General features: G+C 31.5%; 2 protein-coding genes across 2 annotated transcripts; one reads left to right on the top strand and one right to left on the bottom strand.

The window, feature by feature from the left end:
- Positions 1-3,386: 3,386 nt before the first annotated feature.
- LOC129883689 (uncharacterized) lies at positions 3,387-5,266 on the bottom strand. The gene is made up of 3 exons (XM_055958301.1): positions 4,996-5,266; positions 3,924-4,150; positions 3,387-3,426 (listed from the first exon to the last, which is right to left on the bottom strand). Exons 1-3 carry the CDS (start codon positions 5,236-5,238, stop codon positions 3,387-3,389), a joined length of 510 nt encoding a protein of 169 aa, XP_055814276.1. The 5' UTR covers positions 5,239-5,266.
- Positions 5,267-12,190: 6,924 nt separating this feature from the next.
- LOC129883009 (histone-lysine N-methyltransferase, H3 lysine-9 specific SUVH1-like) lies at positions 12,191-14,911 on the top strand. Its single transcript, XM_055957546.1, has 2 exons — positions 12,191-12,285; positions 12,500-14,911. Exon 2 carries the CDS (start codon positions 12,588-12,590, stop codon positions 14,601-14,603), a length of 2,016 nt encoding a protein of 671 aa, XP_055813521.1. The 5' UTR covers positions 12,191-12,285; positions 12,500-12,587; the 3' UTR covers positions 14,604-14,911.
- The last annotated feature ends 2,635 nt before the right edge of the window (positions 14,912-17,546 follow it).

The following is a 17,546-nucleotide window of genomic DNA, read 5'->3' as shown; positions in this document are numbered from 1 at the left end:
AGTTTCAACAATTTTATTTAAATACGTGATTGCTTATTTTTTAAAAAAAATTCAATACTTAATTTTTTTTTAATATTTAAAGTCTATGAGTTATTTACGATCAGCTAACCGGATGGACTCTTACGTCCAACATTGATTCATATAAGTGTTGGATATAAATAGAATGATATTTTATTTTTATTTTTATTTATTTTTCATTTAGTGTTTGGAGTCCGTGAAACTCTAATTAAATTTGAATCGCGCACTGCAGGGCCGATTTGAGGGTGATGTTTTCAACAGGATTTTTTTTTTTATACCTAAAGCTCGAATCCGAGACCTCTAATTAAAAATAAAGCAGTCTTACTACTACACTATAACGTGTAAATAGAATGATATTTGAAGATAGAGTTGAAAAACCATATTTAGAATGTGACCTGTCCTTTTTGACTTGTCTCAATCTAAAGTGACCGGATTCTAAAAGATTTTTCTTTGGTATAAATGTAATTTAATCTTAAACTAAAATATTTTTTTCAAGAGAGTAATCAAATGATGATGTATTTGTTAAAATACATAATTCAAAGTCGAATCATAGTAACATGGCTTATCTTTTTTTTTATTAGATATTGATATTTTTAAATTCACATATTGCAAAATTTATTATTGGACAGTATTTTTAATAATTTTTTTTTTATTCACATAAGCTTAAATTTAAAATATATATTTAGGAAGAAAGAATTTCAATCATCCCACCATATTCAATGATGCTAACATTAATTTTGATTCAACAACTTCTAGTATTAAACTTTGTAAAAGAAAGGACATAAATTAGTGGATACAGTTGTTTTCTCTAAAATAAAAGGCATAAAAGTATTGGATAACTTATTCTAAAATAAATAGGATTGGCCGGTTATGATTGCAGCTAACAAGCTTAGAAAGAAAATATTGATTAAATGTAGAAACGATTATATATCCTACAACAAATTATTCATCATATTGTGGTAATTATTGCCGATTATTACTACTTTTTATGAGTTAAAAAGAGAAGTATTGAAGACACTTCTGAATTTGACGTAAATTATCGGCTTCATTTTTAAATTATTGAGAGGTTTAAAAGTACTCATTTATTTGACTAACTAAACTTAGATACACTCCCGATCTACAACATGACACATCAAATGGTCTCTAACTAGGGGCATGAGACTCTTAATAAAAAATCGAGAGAAGTGTTGAAAACACTTTTAAACTCAACGAGAATTTAAGGGTGTATTTCGCTCAGATAGCAAGATCGGAAGCAGTAAGCCAAATAAGGAAGTATTTTTAAAACTGTCAATAATTTAGAAATAAAATTAATAATTCACATCGAATCTAGGGTGTTTTTAATTATTCTCCTTTAGTTAAATAATAAAGTTGTTGGCAAATTGGCCCTTGAAGGTTCTGAAGGGTCAAATTTGCACCATTTACTTTGTTAGTATTATGGTGAACGAGCACGACCGGCAGATTAAGTCAACTAGCCAAACATTGCATAGATCAAAATTGTTTGCAAGTCCAAGTCCTTTGCTATAATTCTCATCCTAACTTTTCTTTTTACTCGAAAAGATCGTTGAAGAATGACAAAATTTTTACATTAGTGATTAATGAGATGGTAGATTCTTGGTAAGGCCGGGGCAATTCTCCTTTTTTTTTATTTAACTTTTGGGGGGTGAGTTAGGCTTAAGACCTAATTTTACATGGTATTAGAGTAGAATTCATCTCACCCAATGTTGGGCCCCCAAAATTATAATTGTCACCAGATGTTAAGCACGAAAAGTAATGTGGGTGTTTAAGAATGACAAAAGTTCCACATTGATGATTAATGGGGTGGGTGTCCTCCTTATAAGACTTGAACAATCTTCCTTCCTTTGAACTAACTTTTGGGGTGTGAGTTAGGCGTAAAACCTAATTTTACACAATTTATATGATACATTTTTTTCTAATCTATTTTAAAAAAGAATATCGTCTTTTTATAATTAATAACAACTGAAATTTTAATATATTTTTTATCTTTAATAAAATAATTTATAATTACATAAATATTTACATATGTTTTAGACAAATTTTGAAACTCTTTCATTTTTTAAAAACTTTATGTCTAATTAATTATATATATAAATTGAGACTGAAAGCAATAATGTCAAGGTCACGTTAGTGTTGATGACTTTGGAATATCTCCAACAAGGCAAGAATATAGAAACAAAAGAAAGAACAAATCCATTAGCTAACAATCATTCGAAAATATCATTAGTCCTTATTCTTTTTATATTCCAATGTGAGTATTATTGAATTCATTTTACACCATAAACTACGTTTTTGCATAGATTGAACTTTCATCATAATTCCTTCTTTTTCTCTCAAAAAGTAATGAATTACTTTCGAGATTTTCTAAACACCAACTTTAAAATATATAGTTTTTTTCGTTTCTTGTTTATGACAATATTATTATAGCACCTTATGTACACAGTACACTCATGTTATTCATCGAGTACATATATCTTTATACATGTATATTTATTGAATAATTTTGTCCACATAGAGATAGATAAAAAGAATTACTTTTTTTTGGCTTTTATTGAAATTTGATTTCTAGTTAAGTTCATTGTCCATCAGACCTCATTTTAGGTTTAGAAAACAAATCAACTTATTTTTTGAAATCGCAACAGTTTCACTGTCTTTTTAATGAATGTCTTTTACTTGCTTATTCATAATTATTATCACAAAAAACTGTCTTTATTCTCTAAAGAAGCTTATACAATACTCCATATATTAGTACATGTATTGAAATACAACTAACAAGTATGTATCCGATAAGTATACATCATACTATGATAAAGCTTACTAACCTATAAATTAGTTTGAATTTATATAGTAAACTTTACCTAAATCCCATAGTGAAAAAGCTCAATTACAATGTATCCCTCATTTTTCTTAAATTACCCGATTTCCCTTTTTTTTTTCAAATTTCTGATACATTACTCACCTTCCTGATACATCAGTTTTTGGGTGTAAAATAATTAATGCTTGTGAGTTATTTATGGATAGTAACGTAATTTAAGTTATGATTGATTGTTTCAATCAATTAAAGTGCTAAATAAGGTAAAGAATCCTTTTAAGAACAAAATAGTTATGAAGATCAAGGAAAATTCTAAAAACAGAGCATCAGTGCGGAAAAAAAATTCAATCAGAATCATGAGATGTATCAGAATCTGATACATAAACATGATGTATCAGAATCATTATATTTTGATACATGAGAATTTTAATACATAAACAAGATGTATCAGACACATTAAAGGTTGATACGTGAGGTGTTGATACATAGACAAGATGTATCAGAAACATTAAATATTGATACATGATAATCTGATATATAATCAAGATGAATCAGATTCATTAAAGCTGATAAATGAGATTCTGATACATAAATAAGATGTATCAGAATCACTAAATCTTGATACATGAGATGCTGATACATATACAATATCAGAAGAATTCAAGTTTGATAAATTAGAATCTGATACATTAACAGTATGTATCAGAAACAATCAAGTTTGATAAATTAGAATATGATACATTAACAGTATGTATCAGAAGCAGTCAAGTTTTATACATTAGAATATGATACATTAACAATATGTATCAGAAGCAGTCAAGTTTTATACATTAGAATATGATACATTAATAGTATGTATCAGAATCAAGAAGCAGTCAAGTTTGATGCTTGATAATATGATATATAAACTTTCATCTTATATGAGAGTTTCATACATGAGAAAAACTTAAAAGTCTGGTAATTGTACATTCTTCTAATACAAAATTCAAAAAAAAAACTACTCGACGTCCATCGGTTCTCCTTGACTAGAAGATATGAAATCTCTCTTAGATTTTTTAGAATCTTCGGTATCGCTAACATAACCATCATTGGCCTTTCGACAACCAAAATTCCACAATAGTGTGGCATATCTTGAACTGAAGAATTCGGCATGTAGTCCAGTATTTGGAATAGAAATTCCATCCTAAATAACTTTATACCTTCTTCACCTATTGATGATTCAAAATCATCAAGAAAATTAGCCCTATATGCCGTTCCGAATCTCAATGGGTGGGACGGGATCTTCTTGATGACGTATTTCATTCCCTGCATTGGTATGAAAATGGTTAAATACAATTTGAACTTTATACATAAATACGATGTATCATATGCATTAAAATATCTGATCCATGAGATGAGATTCTGATACATACAGAAGATGTATCAGAAACAGTTATATATTATATTCTGATACATAAATGTAGAAGTATCAAAATCATTAAAACTTGAAACATCAAAAAATGACACTTACACATGAAGTATCAGAAATGGTAAATCTCCAAAAAATTGCATTTGAAAAAATATTATGTATCTGATACATAAATGTATATGTATCAGAATCATTAAAACTTGAAATAACAAATACTGAGACTTAAAGATGATGTATCAGAAATAGTAATTCTCAAAAAATTGCATTTGAAACAGACATTATGTATCTGATACATAAATGTAGATGTATCAGAATCATTAAACTTGAAATAACAGAAATTGAGACTTAAACATAATGTATCAGAATTAGTAAATCTCAAATAATTGCATTTGAAAAAACATTATGTATCTGATACATAAATGATATGTATCAGCTTCATTAAAACTTGAAACAACATAAAATGACACTTAAACATGATGTATCAGAAATAGTAAATCTCCAAAAAATTACATTTGAAAAAGACATTATGTATCTGATACATAAATGTATATGTATCAGAATCATTAAAAATTAAAACAACAGAAACTGACACTTAAACATGATGTATCAGAAATAGAAAATCTCCAAAAAAAATTCCTTTTAAAAAGACATTATGTATCTGATACATAAATGATATGTATCAGAATCATTAAAACCTTCACAAAATTTTCATTCTAAAACAAAAACTTAATTGAACACATACCTTTGGGAGATTAGGGCATGTTGTAACCCCTTCAATCTTGTTGTCTATTTCTTTGGGTGCATGTTTAACTGTAGCTTTCGACTTCAATTTCTCACGTAGCTTATTCATCACTGCTGGATCGTTACGATGTTTGGATCTAACTTCGTCGTAACCTTCCCAAGACGAATCAGAACCAGGAGAAACAAGAATTCGTTGATTTTTATTGGACTGTTTGAGACCATGAACGGATTCCATATGTATCATTGAAGGTATGAGAAACAAAAATAGAAAGATTTACAGAAGAAAGCAAATGATAAAAATTTAGAAAATTTTTCAAAGATTTTCAGAAAAAATCAAAATATATAAATTTTAGGAGAAATCAGATTGAATGAGGATGAAGTAAAATTCCATATAAGGGAAGATTGAAATATACCTTATTTGGAACCTTGGAATTGATTAGCAGTTGAAGAATAACAAATTAACTAGAGCAAATTAGGGCAAGGATGAAAGAAGAGGCGGATGTATCAGTGAGGTATAGAGAGAGAAAGGAAAAAGAGGGAATTTGGAATTTTTTTGATGTATATGGGAATAAAAGTAAATATATTAGGGGAATATGTGTAAAAGGGTAATTTACCCATTTATATATGCAAACCCAAAAATCGAAACTAAAAATCCGACCAACCAACCTACTTCTTAACCTTAAGCCCAATAACAAATTTCGAGCAGAATTAGGAGTACAATCCATCACAATTGGGTTCCTCATTTGTGAGTCCACACGGAAATAATTTTGGAAAAATTATTTAACTACACACCCTTTTTTACTATATTTTCTTATTTTTTCTACCATATTAAAAAACATCAAAAATCCTTTCTTTTGCTCCCATCATCCCCTTTTTCAGATACATCAATTCAAAATACCATACTATTACACCCCGAGAGGATATCGTAGACGTGGTCAGCACTCGAAGACTATTGCTGGTCCTCAAGCGAACCACTTAGTCCAATCACACATTCATTCAATCACATTCTATCAGCGGAAGACTCAACTCATTAAGAATACTACTAGTAAATAAGGCCAAAGGCCAACCATCTATCTAATCAACAACTAGTAAGAGTGAAACTAGTCAATCTAGTCTATGAAGCCTCTATCAACAATTTTAGTGGTGCCAATAACAGGTTCATGACTACCTTAAATCAAATGAAGAAAACTAAACTCAAAGCTTGAAAGATAAATGTGGTATCCTCCGAAAGCAGGGAGGACTCACCAAATAATTGAATGCAAATAGAAATTCAATGATGTGCTTGTTGATGATCTCTAGATTCTAGCTCTGCATCATGAAACGATGCAGACCCAAATGAACATCAATACATGGAATGTATGAGTATGTAAAATAGCAGAATGAAACATGCATCAAGGTAGAATCAAATCAACTCAGCGATTTCCAATCAGGAAGGTGAACAACTCAATCAAGATATTCTAAGTCTAAAACAAGAATAAGATTTAGACAAAGACCAATCATATACAATCAAATCCAATCCATTCCAATCTAATCCAATCCAATCCAAATCAGAGTACTATTAAGACCAATATGGGAGCTTCTCTTATCTGAAAACCATCACTTATGAGCCAGTGACAGTACAACAAACCGACGTTGTTGCCATGTCCATCCACTATCTTTTCAGGGTAAGAACGAATCAATAATCATGGATCTATAACCAATCAAGTCATATCATGTCAGGGCAATAATTTAGGAAACATCCTACTTTAATAGTTCAATCCTCTCCTACGTTTGGCGGCATAGTTATTGGGTTCGAGTTATTACTTATTCTTACCCAATTCGGTACTCGATACTCCTCCCTAGACTCAATGCTCATAAGACAATCAATTCATATCAAACCAAATCAGTAAGTATCTTTTGGACTTAGCTCAAAACTCATCTCATCTCTTCTCTTTAAAATAGACATAATCTCAACTCAGTGAATGCATTTAAAATAAATATATAATTTAATTTCTCAACTCAATCTCAAAATAGATGCTTTAATGTAATAATGTTCAACTCGTTTATACTTAAAAATACTCACGCTCAAGATAATAATTAAGGATTTCTCAAACTCATGCTCAAAATAATAATTAAGAGACTTCTTAAACTCAACTCATGCTCAAACTCTTTCGCAATCAAAGACGAAAATAGTCATTTTTTAAACTCAAAATAGTGCATAAAATAATTAATGCAAAAATATTCCCAAATCATTCTTTAAAAACTCCACCAATGCATAAAATAAAAATAAAATTTCCAATTAGGGTTCATGTAAATGCAAACATGAATCTATACTCTCAATAAAACTCAATTCAAGAAACTCATCAAGGAATATTGTAATATATATACAAGAACACAATAGGAATTATAAATAACTCAAGAACTCAATTCATGGAACCTTGAAAACTCAACTCAACTCGAATCAATGAAGATATAGGGCATGTGGACGAACTCAATCCACATTGTGGTTAGCCTTACATACCTGGGATGAAGACAAACAATCAAACTGACAAGATTCTGGCTTGAAATCCTTGAACCCTAGCCATTTCTCCTCTCCTTAGCCCTAATTTCTTTTGTTTGAATGCGTTAAAAGTTTAAGGTGTAGACACGTAATTTTTGACCGAATCGAAATTTTTACACCATTTAGTGATTAAATATTTCTTTTATATCTAAATTGGATATTTTGATTCCCCCCCCTCCCATTTTAGTAAGTTTATTCTAAAAAAAAGAGGTCACATTTTGGTGTAAGTTTTTTTTTTCAATATTTCAAAAGAGAAGAATGCGGTGACGCAATAATATATTCAAAAAATAATTTAAGTTTGAGTATAACTTAATAAAAGCGACTGTACTAGAACAACGGGACTCGAGGGATGCCTCATACCTTCCCCTCGGTCAATAGAATTTCTTACCCGATTTTCTATTTTCACAGATCAAATTAAAGAGTCAATTTCTTTTGATTAGGGATTAAATAAGGTGACTTGGAGCACCATAACTCAATTTCAAGTGACGACTCTGAAATAAAACATAAAAATAATTTGTTTTCAATATCGTCACTTAAATTGAAAAATCCGAAGAGAAAAAGAGGTGCAACATAAGGAATGGGGGTCTAGAAACCCTTATAAGGTCGAAAAAGGCCTACATCAGTCATGGGCTAAGTATAGGAGGGGTGGTGAAAAGATCAGAATGCCCCTCACTAAAATTGAAAAGCGTACAAAAAATACACATAAATCGTATTCCACGAATACGTTTTATGAAGAAAAACGTAAATCGCATTTAACAAATATGTTTTATGAATAAGGGATAAAATGAACTATGGTGGGGCAGGTACGCAGGAATTGCAAATTTTGGCCCAAAAAATTATCGTTTGATCCGGTTGGCCTAAAATTCAATCGAGACCACTTTTGACAAAAAAAATTCCCCTGATCGATATTACGGCCTCGAATTGGCCGAAAAATTTAAGGATGATACATTGTGCGAGCGTTCTTTCGTCTAGGGGTATTTTGATAATTTTACTGAGTGTAACACATACCCATGATTTTCCTTCTTTTTTTCATACCATAAATCTCTCCAAAGTTACATTCATTAGTTTATTTTTAAATTTCAAATCTTTTCTCTTTCTAATTAATGATTTCAAATTATTCAAGAGATAGATTCCTTTCCATCACTTTAGTTTTTTTATTAATTTTTTTTTAGTTTTTTCATCTTAAAAATTTGCTGATACATATGGATGAAAGTCAATTTTTTAGCTCGTCTTTTTGTGATACATATAGGTTCACATTTTTAATGTATCTTGTTGTTTTTGTTTTTTAAATTAATGTATAATGCATTCGTTTCAACATTATGATATATTACATTTGAATTGTGTTTTCGATGTGGATAGATTTATCATGATATGTTACTTTTTATGTATCTTGTTTGAATTATTAAGTATTGTATTTCTACTAGATACACTAAATAGGAAATTGTTGCACATAAAATGTTACATTAGATAGATACATTACCATTTGGTAGTCGCTACGTATCAGATACATTTATTATAAATTCAAATTTATATATCATGTCCAGACCCCATGTTGTGGGATTTCACTGGGTTGTTGTTGTTGTTGTTGTCCAGAATACATATGTATCAGAAAAATATTAACAACAAAAAGTCAAAAAAATATAATCAACCAACTGCTCTATCATTATTGTGTCATATATATAACTATGAATATGATACAAATTGATATTGTTATAAAAATATTAGTGTTTATATATCAACAATTATATTTGATAATGTTTACAGATATATAACCTTCTAGTTGAATAAGTTTGGGTGTATATATCTTGTAGTAAAAAATAATAAAATTTTTAATAGTTATGTATCAAATGTATAACTATGAACATGATACATACTAATTTGTGTTTTAATAGATTAAGGTTATATATCAAAATTAATATTTGAACACATACATTGTGTATGATAAAAATATAATGTATCATAATATTGAAACAAAGGCATTATACAGAAATAAAAACTATTAGATATATTAAAAATCTAAACCCATATGTATCACAAAAATATGAACAACAAAAAATTGAAAAAAATAATCAAAAATCTAATTTGTTAAAAGAAAAAAAAGTGATGCCGAAATCGTTCTATACTTTCTTCTTTACTCTGTATCAACTCCCGTAACTTTTTTTCACTTTTAATAGTGACACCATCCATGGATCTTGACTCAAAGTCCTTATCGGAGCCACCAACAACTCGACCTTTTCCCCTTCTTTTTGCAGTCGATTTTTTAAGTCGAAGATGCATCCTTTTTCAACTAATTGGGTAATCATAATACTAAAAGATAGAGTATCATCCATATGTATCAGAAATCTGTAGATGAAAAATCTTTAAAAAAATCTTTAAAAAATTTGATAATTGATGACTAGAAAGAAAAAAATGGATGATGAAGAAGAAGAAAAAAAAATATATGTTACAATTTGGGATAGATTGGGGAGAAGAAAATTTAAAATTTGAAGTTCCTAAAATTTTGAGAAATATTGATATCAATTTGTTTTCCATGATTTGTGGAACTGACATTTAATTTTACCTTTTATTTTCTTTTTAAGCTCAACATACAAGTTCTTTTATATATCAATATTTATGTATACGGGTGATCGTTATGTATCCGGATAGGACAAATTTGAAGGAATTTCTGTAAATTGGTAAAGGATAAGGATAAAATGTAATTTGCTCCTTATACTATGTGATTCCTAAAAATTATACAATAATTTTTGAAGAAGTTACCTTATTAGACGGACCTCCATATCATATATCAATTTTATTTATATTTTAAATAATTATGGATCTTACTACTAATTAAGAGTTTTTTTTAATCATATATATCTAGATATATGTTTTTTTGTTATCACATACACTAAAAATAGAAAGAGAGGCGAAAGAGATAGACATGTATCCCAGATAATGCGAATTACACTAGATACACGTATTTGTATGCATCTGGTGTGATTCGCATGTATTTAGGATACCAAATACATATAAGAGTGGCGAGAGAGATCGAGGGAGACGAACGAGATTTATTTATATATCCTAGATATATGCAAATTCATTTAAATACAATGTATCTAAAACAAACTACATCTAATTTAGACCCGATGTATTTTGAGATGCATGTATCTGGACACACCAACAATTGGTAAGATTCATAATATTGCAAATTAGAGTGCATTTAAGTAATTGACTCATAAACTAATGAAATTTTTGTAAGTTTCTCATAATTTTTCACTTTTTTCTCAAGTAAACATGTTTGGTCATAAATCTGAAATATTTTAATTTTCAAAGATTTGAAAATAACAAAAAGGTATTTTTCATTCCTTTTTTAATTTTCAAATTACTCACAAAAAGCCAAAAATAATTTCAATTTCCAATTACCAAATACAACTTTAAATTATATTTGAATTTTTATGGCTAAACATTATTTTAAGACGTTTGACCATATTTTATTAAAAAAAATTAAATTTTTTTATTTATTTTTAAAGTGAAAATGATACTCACTCCGTTTCATATTAAATGAACATCTTACTAAAAATGTTTGTCCATATTACTTAATCACTTACTAAATCAAAATAAAATTAATTAAATTTTTTCTATTTTACTTTTACAATTAATATAACATTTTGAATGTAAACAATTTTCAATACTGATTATTTCTATACTCTATATATATTGCATCGATATAAACAAAGAGCAAAATAATAAGGTCTTTCAATGTATTAATAATTTTTTAATTATTATATAAAATTAAAAAATATTTTTTATTTATTACTACTATGCGGTCTAATACTCACTCACTTGCACCAAGTAGGCAAGTACATCGTCATATGAGAAGTGTCCATGTCCTTTTCATTTATTAACTCACTTTTTCAAGTCTGTGTGCTAATAATTCACTTTTATCCATCCCTTCAGATAAAGGCAAAGTACAAATTAAATTATTGTTTTCTATAAGGCCATGCAAAATGAAAAGGTGAGAATATTATACATTTAGAGCATATTTGGAAGGTTACAGTGTAATTATAATTTGATGTAATTGAATGTAATTATATTTTTTGGCATGTTTGATAGATCAAGTAATTACTTGGTAAGAGAGAAATTATGTGTAATTGAAAAGGAGTAATTACACTCTTCAATTCTCAAGGGATAGTAAGGAATTGGTGTAATCACATCATGTAATTGATGTAATTAAATGTGACACACATTTTTTTTATTTTGCCTCATAAAGAATGTCATCTTTTAATCATCGAAAAGGTTTGACTTTAAAATTTTACTTTTTATTCTTTTTAAAATGATTTTATTTTTTATAAACAGTATCTTTAATTCTTAATGAAATGAATTACAACCAGATAAATGATCAATGAATGTTTTAGACCATAAATTTTAAAAATCTATTTTTTTTCTTAAGCTTTATATCAAGTTAAATGATACCATATAAATTAAAATCGAGAAAATAAGATATTGTGATGACAAAATATAAACTTATATCTCGGGCAGAAAATCATTTGCCAGTTAAATAGGGGCAAATGTGCAAATAAACCTAAAAGTTTTTTTTTTTTTTTTCTAATTTCTTCCCCTCGAATGTATATACTTTTTGAAATGCCCTAAAAAGCCCTATACGGCATTTTTCATCCCCAACGCAAATTCGCTTTTCTTGTCTTTTTTTTTTTTTTTACTTTCCAAATCTCTCCTTTTCCTTCACAGTCTCACACTTTCTCTCTAATTTCTCAGGTATTTCTCTAAGTATGATGAGTTTGTTGCTTCAATTTCTTATGCATCTATGTTTTCCAGTGAACTTTGTTTCTAGCTCAAATACTATATAAATTTGGATCTCTGACTTCATTTCTTAGGATCATCTGCTTTAATTAGGTGTTTTTCCATGTGAAATTCATCAGGTCTTTCTGCTAATTTTTAATTGCTTTTACTGAGGTTGTTACTTGCTTAGGTAGGTCAATGATTGAAAAGGGGATTTCAGAGACGGATTGAAGTTGATTTTGATTTTGATTTTGTTTGATCGTTGAATTCGATTGATAATGGAACAAGGTTTTGGTTCTGATCCAAGTGAGTCTACAATTGATAAGACTAGGGTTTTAGATGTGAAGCCTTTGAGATGTTTTTCCCCTGTATTTCCATCCGCAAATGAAATGTCATCTATTACAACTCCACAACCCTCACCTTTTGTGTGTATTACTCCCACTGGTCCGTTCCCTGATGGGGTTACTCCAATTTTCCCTTTTATGGCTCCGAATGAGCCGGGAAGGATGGGTGAAAGTAGTCAACAAGCTCCAAATCGGGTGCCGAATCAGGGGACCTTTGGTTTTGGGCAACCTATATCTCCAATTCCTGTAAATTCATTCGGAAATGCAACTGCAAATGGAAATAGTGTGCATGTTAATAATGTAGAAGACTCTAGTGCTGGAAGGAAAAAGGGAGGACCCAAAAAGCCTAGAAAAGTTCAGCAGGGTAATGTTGTGGAAGTGAATGTGGAGCCTCTGTTAAATCAACTGCTAATGTCTTTCAAACTTGTTGACTTGGATCATGCCAAGAAAGCTGATGGTGACAAAGAGGAAGTGAGGAGGATACTACTAGTTTTTGACTTGTTCAGGAGAAGGATGACCCAAATTGACGAACCGAGGTATGGTGCAGGTTCTGGTAGAAGGCCAGACTTAAAAGCTTCTAAGATGATGATGACTAAGGGAATTCGTACAAACCAAACAAAGAGGATTGGAAATGTACCTGGGATTGAAATTGGTGACATTTTCTTCTTCAGGATGGAACTATGCCTAGTGGGCTTGCATGCACCAACTATGTCTGGCATTGATTATATGAGTGTCAAACTAACAAAAGATGAAGAACCTCTTGCCGTTAGCATAGTGTCTTCTGGAGGATATGATGATGATGGAGGTGATGGAGATTTGTTGATTTACACTGGCCAAGGTGGAGTCCAGAGGAAGGATGGGCAAATGTTTGATCAGAAACTTGAGAAGGGAAATCTTGCTTTGGAAAAGAGTATGCATCGTGCCAATGAGGTAAGAGTAATTAGGGGTGTTAAGGATGTTGCAAGTCCAACTGGAAAGATCTATATTTTTGACGGACTTTATAAGATTCAGGGATCATGGGAAGAGAAAGCCAAGTCGGGCTGCAATGTCTTCAAGTACAAATTATTGAGAGTACCTGGGCAGCCTGAAGCATTTAAAGTATGGAAGTCAATTCAGCAATGGAGGAATGGTGTGGTGTCACGTGTTGGAGTCATCCTACCAGACCTTACATCTGGTGCAGAGAGTCAGCCAGTTTGTCTTGTAAATGATGTAGACGATGAGAAAGGACCTGCCTATTTCACATATATTCCTAGTCTGAAGTACTCAAAACCTTTCTTGACGCCTAGAACCTCTTTGGGTTGTCAGTGCCTCGGCGGGTGCCAACCAGATGACTCCAATTGCCCTTGTATTCAGAGGAATGAAGGGTTTCTGCCTTATAGTTCACTGGGGGTTCTTATGAGTTACAAAACCTTGATATATGAGTGTGGTTCAGCTTGTTCGTGCCCTCCTAACTGCCGAAATCGCATGTCTCAAGGAGGTCCTAAAGTTCGTATGGAGGTCTTCAAAACAAAAAATAGAGGTTGGGGGCTCAGGTCTTGGGATCCTATACGAGGAGGTGGTTTTATTTGTGAATATGCTGGAGAGGTCAGTGATGTTGGTAATGACAGGGATGACAATTATATTTTTGATGCAACCCGTATATATGAGCCACTACAAGCCGTGCATGATTATAATGATGAGTCTCGTAAAGTTCCTTTTCCCCTTGTAATAAATGCCAAAAATGGTGGAAATATTGCTCGTTTTATGAACCATAGTTGTTCACCTAATGTATATTGGCAGCTTGTTGTTCGAGAAAGTAACAATGAAGTATATTATCATATCGCCTTTTTTGCCATTAGACACATTCCTCCCATGCAAGAGTTGACCTTTGACTATGGTATGGACAAAGCAGATCATAGGAGAAAGAAGTGTTTATGTGGTTCATTGAAATGTAGAGGTTTTTTTTACTAGTGTTCAAGTTCTCATGACGCAAAAGGAGTTAGTTGCGTACACACAAATCTGCCATATCAGGTTATGTTTCTTCTTTTCAAAAGTAGTCACAAATCTACTGGATCAGTTTATGTTTCCTCTGTTCAAAAGTCAAAATTTTCATTGTAACAGTTCGTTTTTACTTTTTAAGTCATGGCTAGTGATTATCATGTGAACTTTGTTATTCAAAGTCATGTTTATGTACTTTAAGTAAGTTGGTGAATATTTAAAGTTATGTGAACATTTTAATAATTTGTTGAATATATAAAATATCTAGCTATCTTCGGTTATTATGACTTACATCTGTTTAGTCTGTACAACTGATTTTTAAGTTGATTTGTTGCCCTTCTAATTTGTCCATTCAGCCGGTTGCAGAAATTTTGTGAAGGACCATATTCCGTGTTACACTAATATTTCACTTTATTGTCGTCTTGTGGTGTCAATACAACATGATACTGGTGCACAGGCGTGTGTGTGCTGGATTTGACTCAATGCAGATAATGGAGAGAGAGAGAGAGAGAGAGAGAGAGAGAGAGAGAGATTTATTGAACACCACTAGAATAACATAAAATAGTAGATCTGATCTGTGGTGATATTGTTAATTAAAAGAAATATACTTTTCAATCACTCTAATAAAATGTCATATGTATCTTACCATTTATTTGCACTAGCCCATCACTCCTACTCATACTTATATCCGTATTGGTGCCTACAACAACAACAAACCCAAGGAAATCCCACAAAGTGGGGTTTGGGGAGGGTAGAGTGCCTCTCCGAGGTAGAGAGGTTGTTTTCGAATGTTCTTGGTGAATCCTAAAGTTCTTGAAATGGTGACTCAGACCTCGGGATCCCTCCCTGTATTAAATATTTGCACTTTTATCCATTTAACACATGCATTGTGTTTCCTTCCCTATTCAATTTTGGTATCACCTCTCTTTTTCTCTTTCTTGTTTTTAATGATCGTTTCATCACAATTCATGTGACCTATTTTTAGTCTAGTTTAAGAAGTTAGTTGACTTTTATATGTTCATATATAGATATACTACTGTTATTCCATGTTAAAGTTCATTCTTTTGGTGTCAAAATTGTTAATTTAAGTTGGAGCAAACATAAACTCATCCAAATTAGGAAAAGGGAACTTGAACCACCGGAAACTGCAGTAGTTACCATAATGATTAGGTTGTCAAAGTATCTTACCATGTGAATTTGAGTTTTGGAACTTGGATGAAAGATGTGTGGATGTTAATTTGTCACGTGCAAGTTTTCCTGCATTTGGAAGGCAGGGATTTGCGTGGATCAAATGGTATCTGGAGGAAAAGACAAGACATGATTTTGTCTTGATGAAGTGTAGAATGAAGTTGTCTTATACACGGGCTTCTGAGAGGATGTTCTGTTTAAGCAGCAGCCAAGGCGCCAAGACCCTTTGTTGACAAATCTGGTCTGATTACAATTTCAGCTACTATCACTTGTAGTAGTAGATACCACAATGACTAGCTTTGGGGTGGTTCTACGTGGACAATGCTACCTTATATCGTTTTTTGGACTTAATCACATAATCCACTTTATTTTAGTAGGCGCTAGTCTTAAGGCGAGGACCCTTTACTTGACGATGTGTTCCGTCATCAGCGAGTGGTGGCCAACAAGGCCCCTTTCCTAAATATCTTGGGAAGTAGTGAAACTTACCTTTTCACAGAAAATCATTGATCTGATCAATTCTTGATAAATTTTATGTTTTCAAAGAGAGGTGGAGGAAACTGATGATATCAAGTGTCCCTTTGCTTTTGATCAAAATCAAGTTCCCTTTGTTAGAGATCCTATTAGATTACTGGGAGATGTTAATTTGTGGTACTTGGTGTCCTTAGGATGAGACATCTTCACTGCAACTCCTTAACCTATCAGTTCAAGTTTTTAACGAGGAAGGCAAGACATGTGGGAGAGATGGCATGATTTACAAAATAAGTAATTCTTTCAGTTTCTGTTTGCATCCATTCTATCACTGATTCTGGATGTTTTGATTTGTGTTTTTGCAAATATAATTTCCTTCCTTCTGCATGCTTGTTTTTGCTGAAGGTTTCCTATTCCTTAACAACAGCTAATTATCTTAACAAGTTGCTCTCCTACTTTCAGGTAACTTGATATTTTAAAGCGAAAAGTTAAGTGTATTATAGCTGGGTTAGAAACTATAGTCTCTGGTAAATTTCTTATTGAAAAGATTTGCGGGGTGTTTCATTTCAGAATTCTTTAGCCTTCTTCTTCACGGGAGTCATGCCCCAAAGAGATAATAAGCAGTCTACCACAGATTTTGGCATTCCTATTTTATTCGGGGGAGACGAAAATATATTCCAGTTCTCTTGCTACTTCGCAATGAAGTAATAGGTGTTTTTTTGATTCTTCAGCAACTTCACTCAAAAAAAGCATTGCTTTTCCTCCACCTTATCCAAACAGTTTCTTTTTTCTTTTCTTTTTTTTATTTAAAAAAAGCCTTGGTTGCCCCAGGGCTTTGGTCGGTAAGAGTGCAACACGTGATGTGCAGGTTAGACGGATGTCACAGGGGTTGGTAAGAGCGCAACACGTGATGTGCAGGTTAGACGGACGTCACAGGTTTGAATCAAGCCGTTAACTGATCATTATGGTTTTGAGTTGAGTCATTAGAGTTGAACTGATCGAATCAAAGCTGATGTTAAGATAGTACAATTATCAGGAAACCTTCTGTATAAAACAAAAATGACAGATTTCAGCACTGATAGACCTTAACTTGTAAGGATTCAATTCTAACATACTAGAAGCCCTTGATCCATCCTAAAGACAGATTTACAAAGCATTGAACTTAGGCCCTTTTATTTCAATCTGTTGGGACTTGGGGCTTATTATTGTGATAGCCTCATTTATTTGTTGTTTTCATCTTCTATCATTGTCCCAGTTTAT

The sequence above is a fragment of the Solanum dulcamara genome, chromosome 3 (assembly GCF_947179165.1).
Source record: "Solanum dulcamara chromosome 3, daSolDulc1.2, whole genome shotgun sequence".
Classification (NCBI taxonomy): Eukaryota; Viridiplantae; Streptophyta; class Magnoliopsida; order Solanales; family Solanaceae; genus Solanum; species Solanum dulcamara.
This window is presented reverse-complemented; position numbering and strand designations above follow the sequence as displayed.

Coding starts and splice junctions, on each gene's coding strand:
- LOC129883689 (XM_055958301.1), bottom strand. CDS start 5,238: ATGATACATATGGAATCCGTTCATGGTCTCAAACAGTCCAATAAAAAT. Junction 4,151..4,995: donor CATGCCCTAATCTCCCAAAG/GTATGTGTTCAA, acceptor ATACCAATGCAG/GGAATGAAATACGTCATCAA. Junction 3,427..3,923: donor GAAAGGCCAATGATGGTTAT/GTTAGCGATACC, acceptor TTTATGTATCAG/AATCTCATTTATCAGCTTTA.
- LOC129883009 (XM_055957546.1), top strand. CDS start 12,588: ATGGAACAAGGTTTTGGTTCTGATCCAAGTGAGTCTACAATTGATAAG.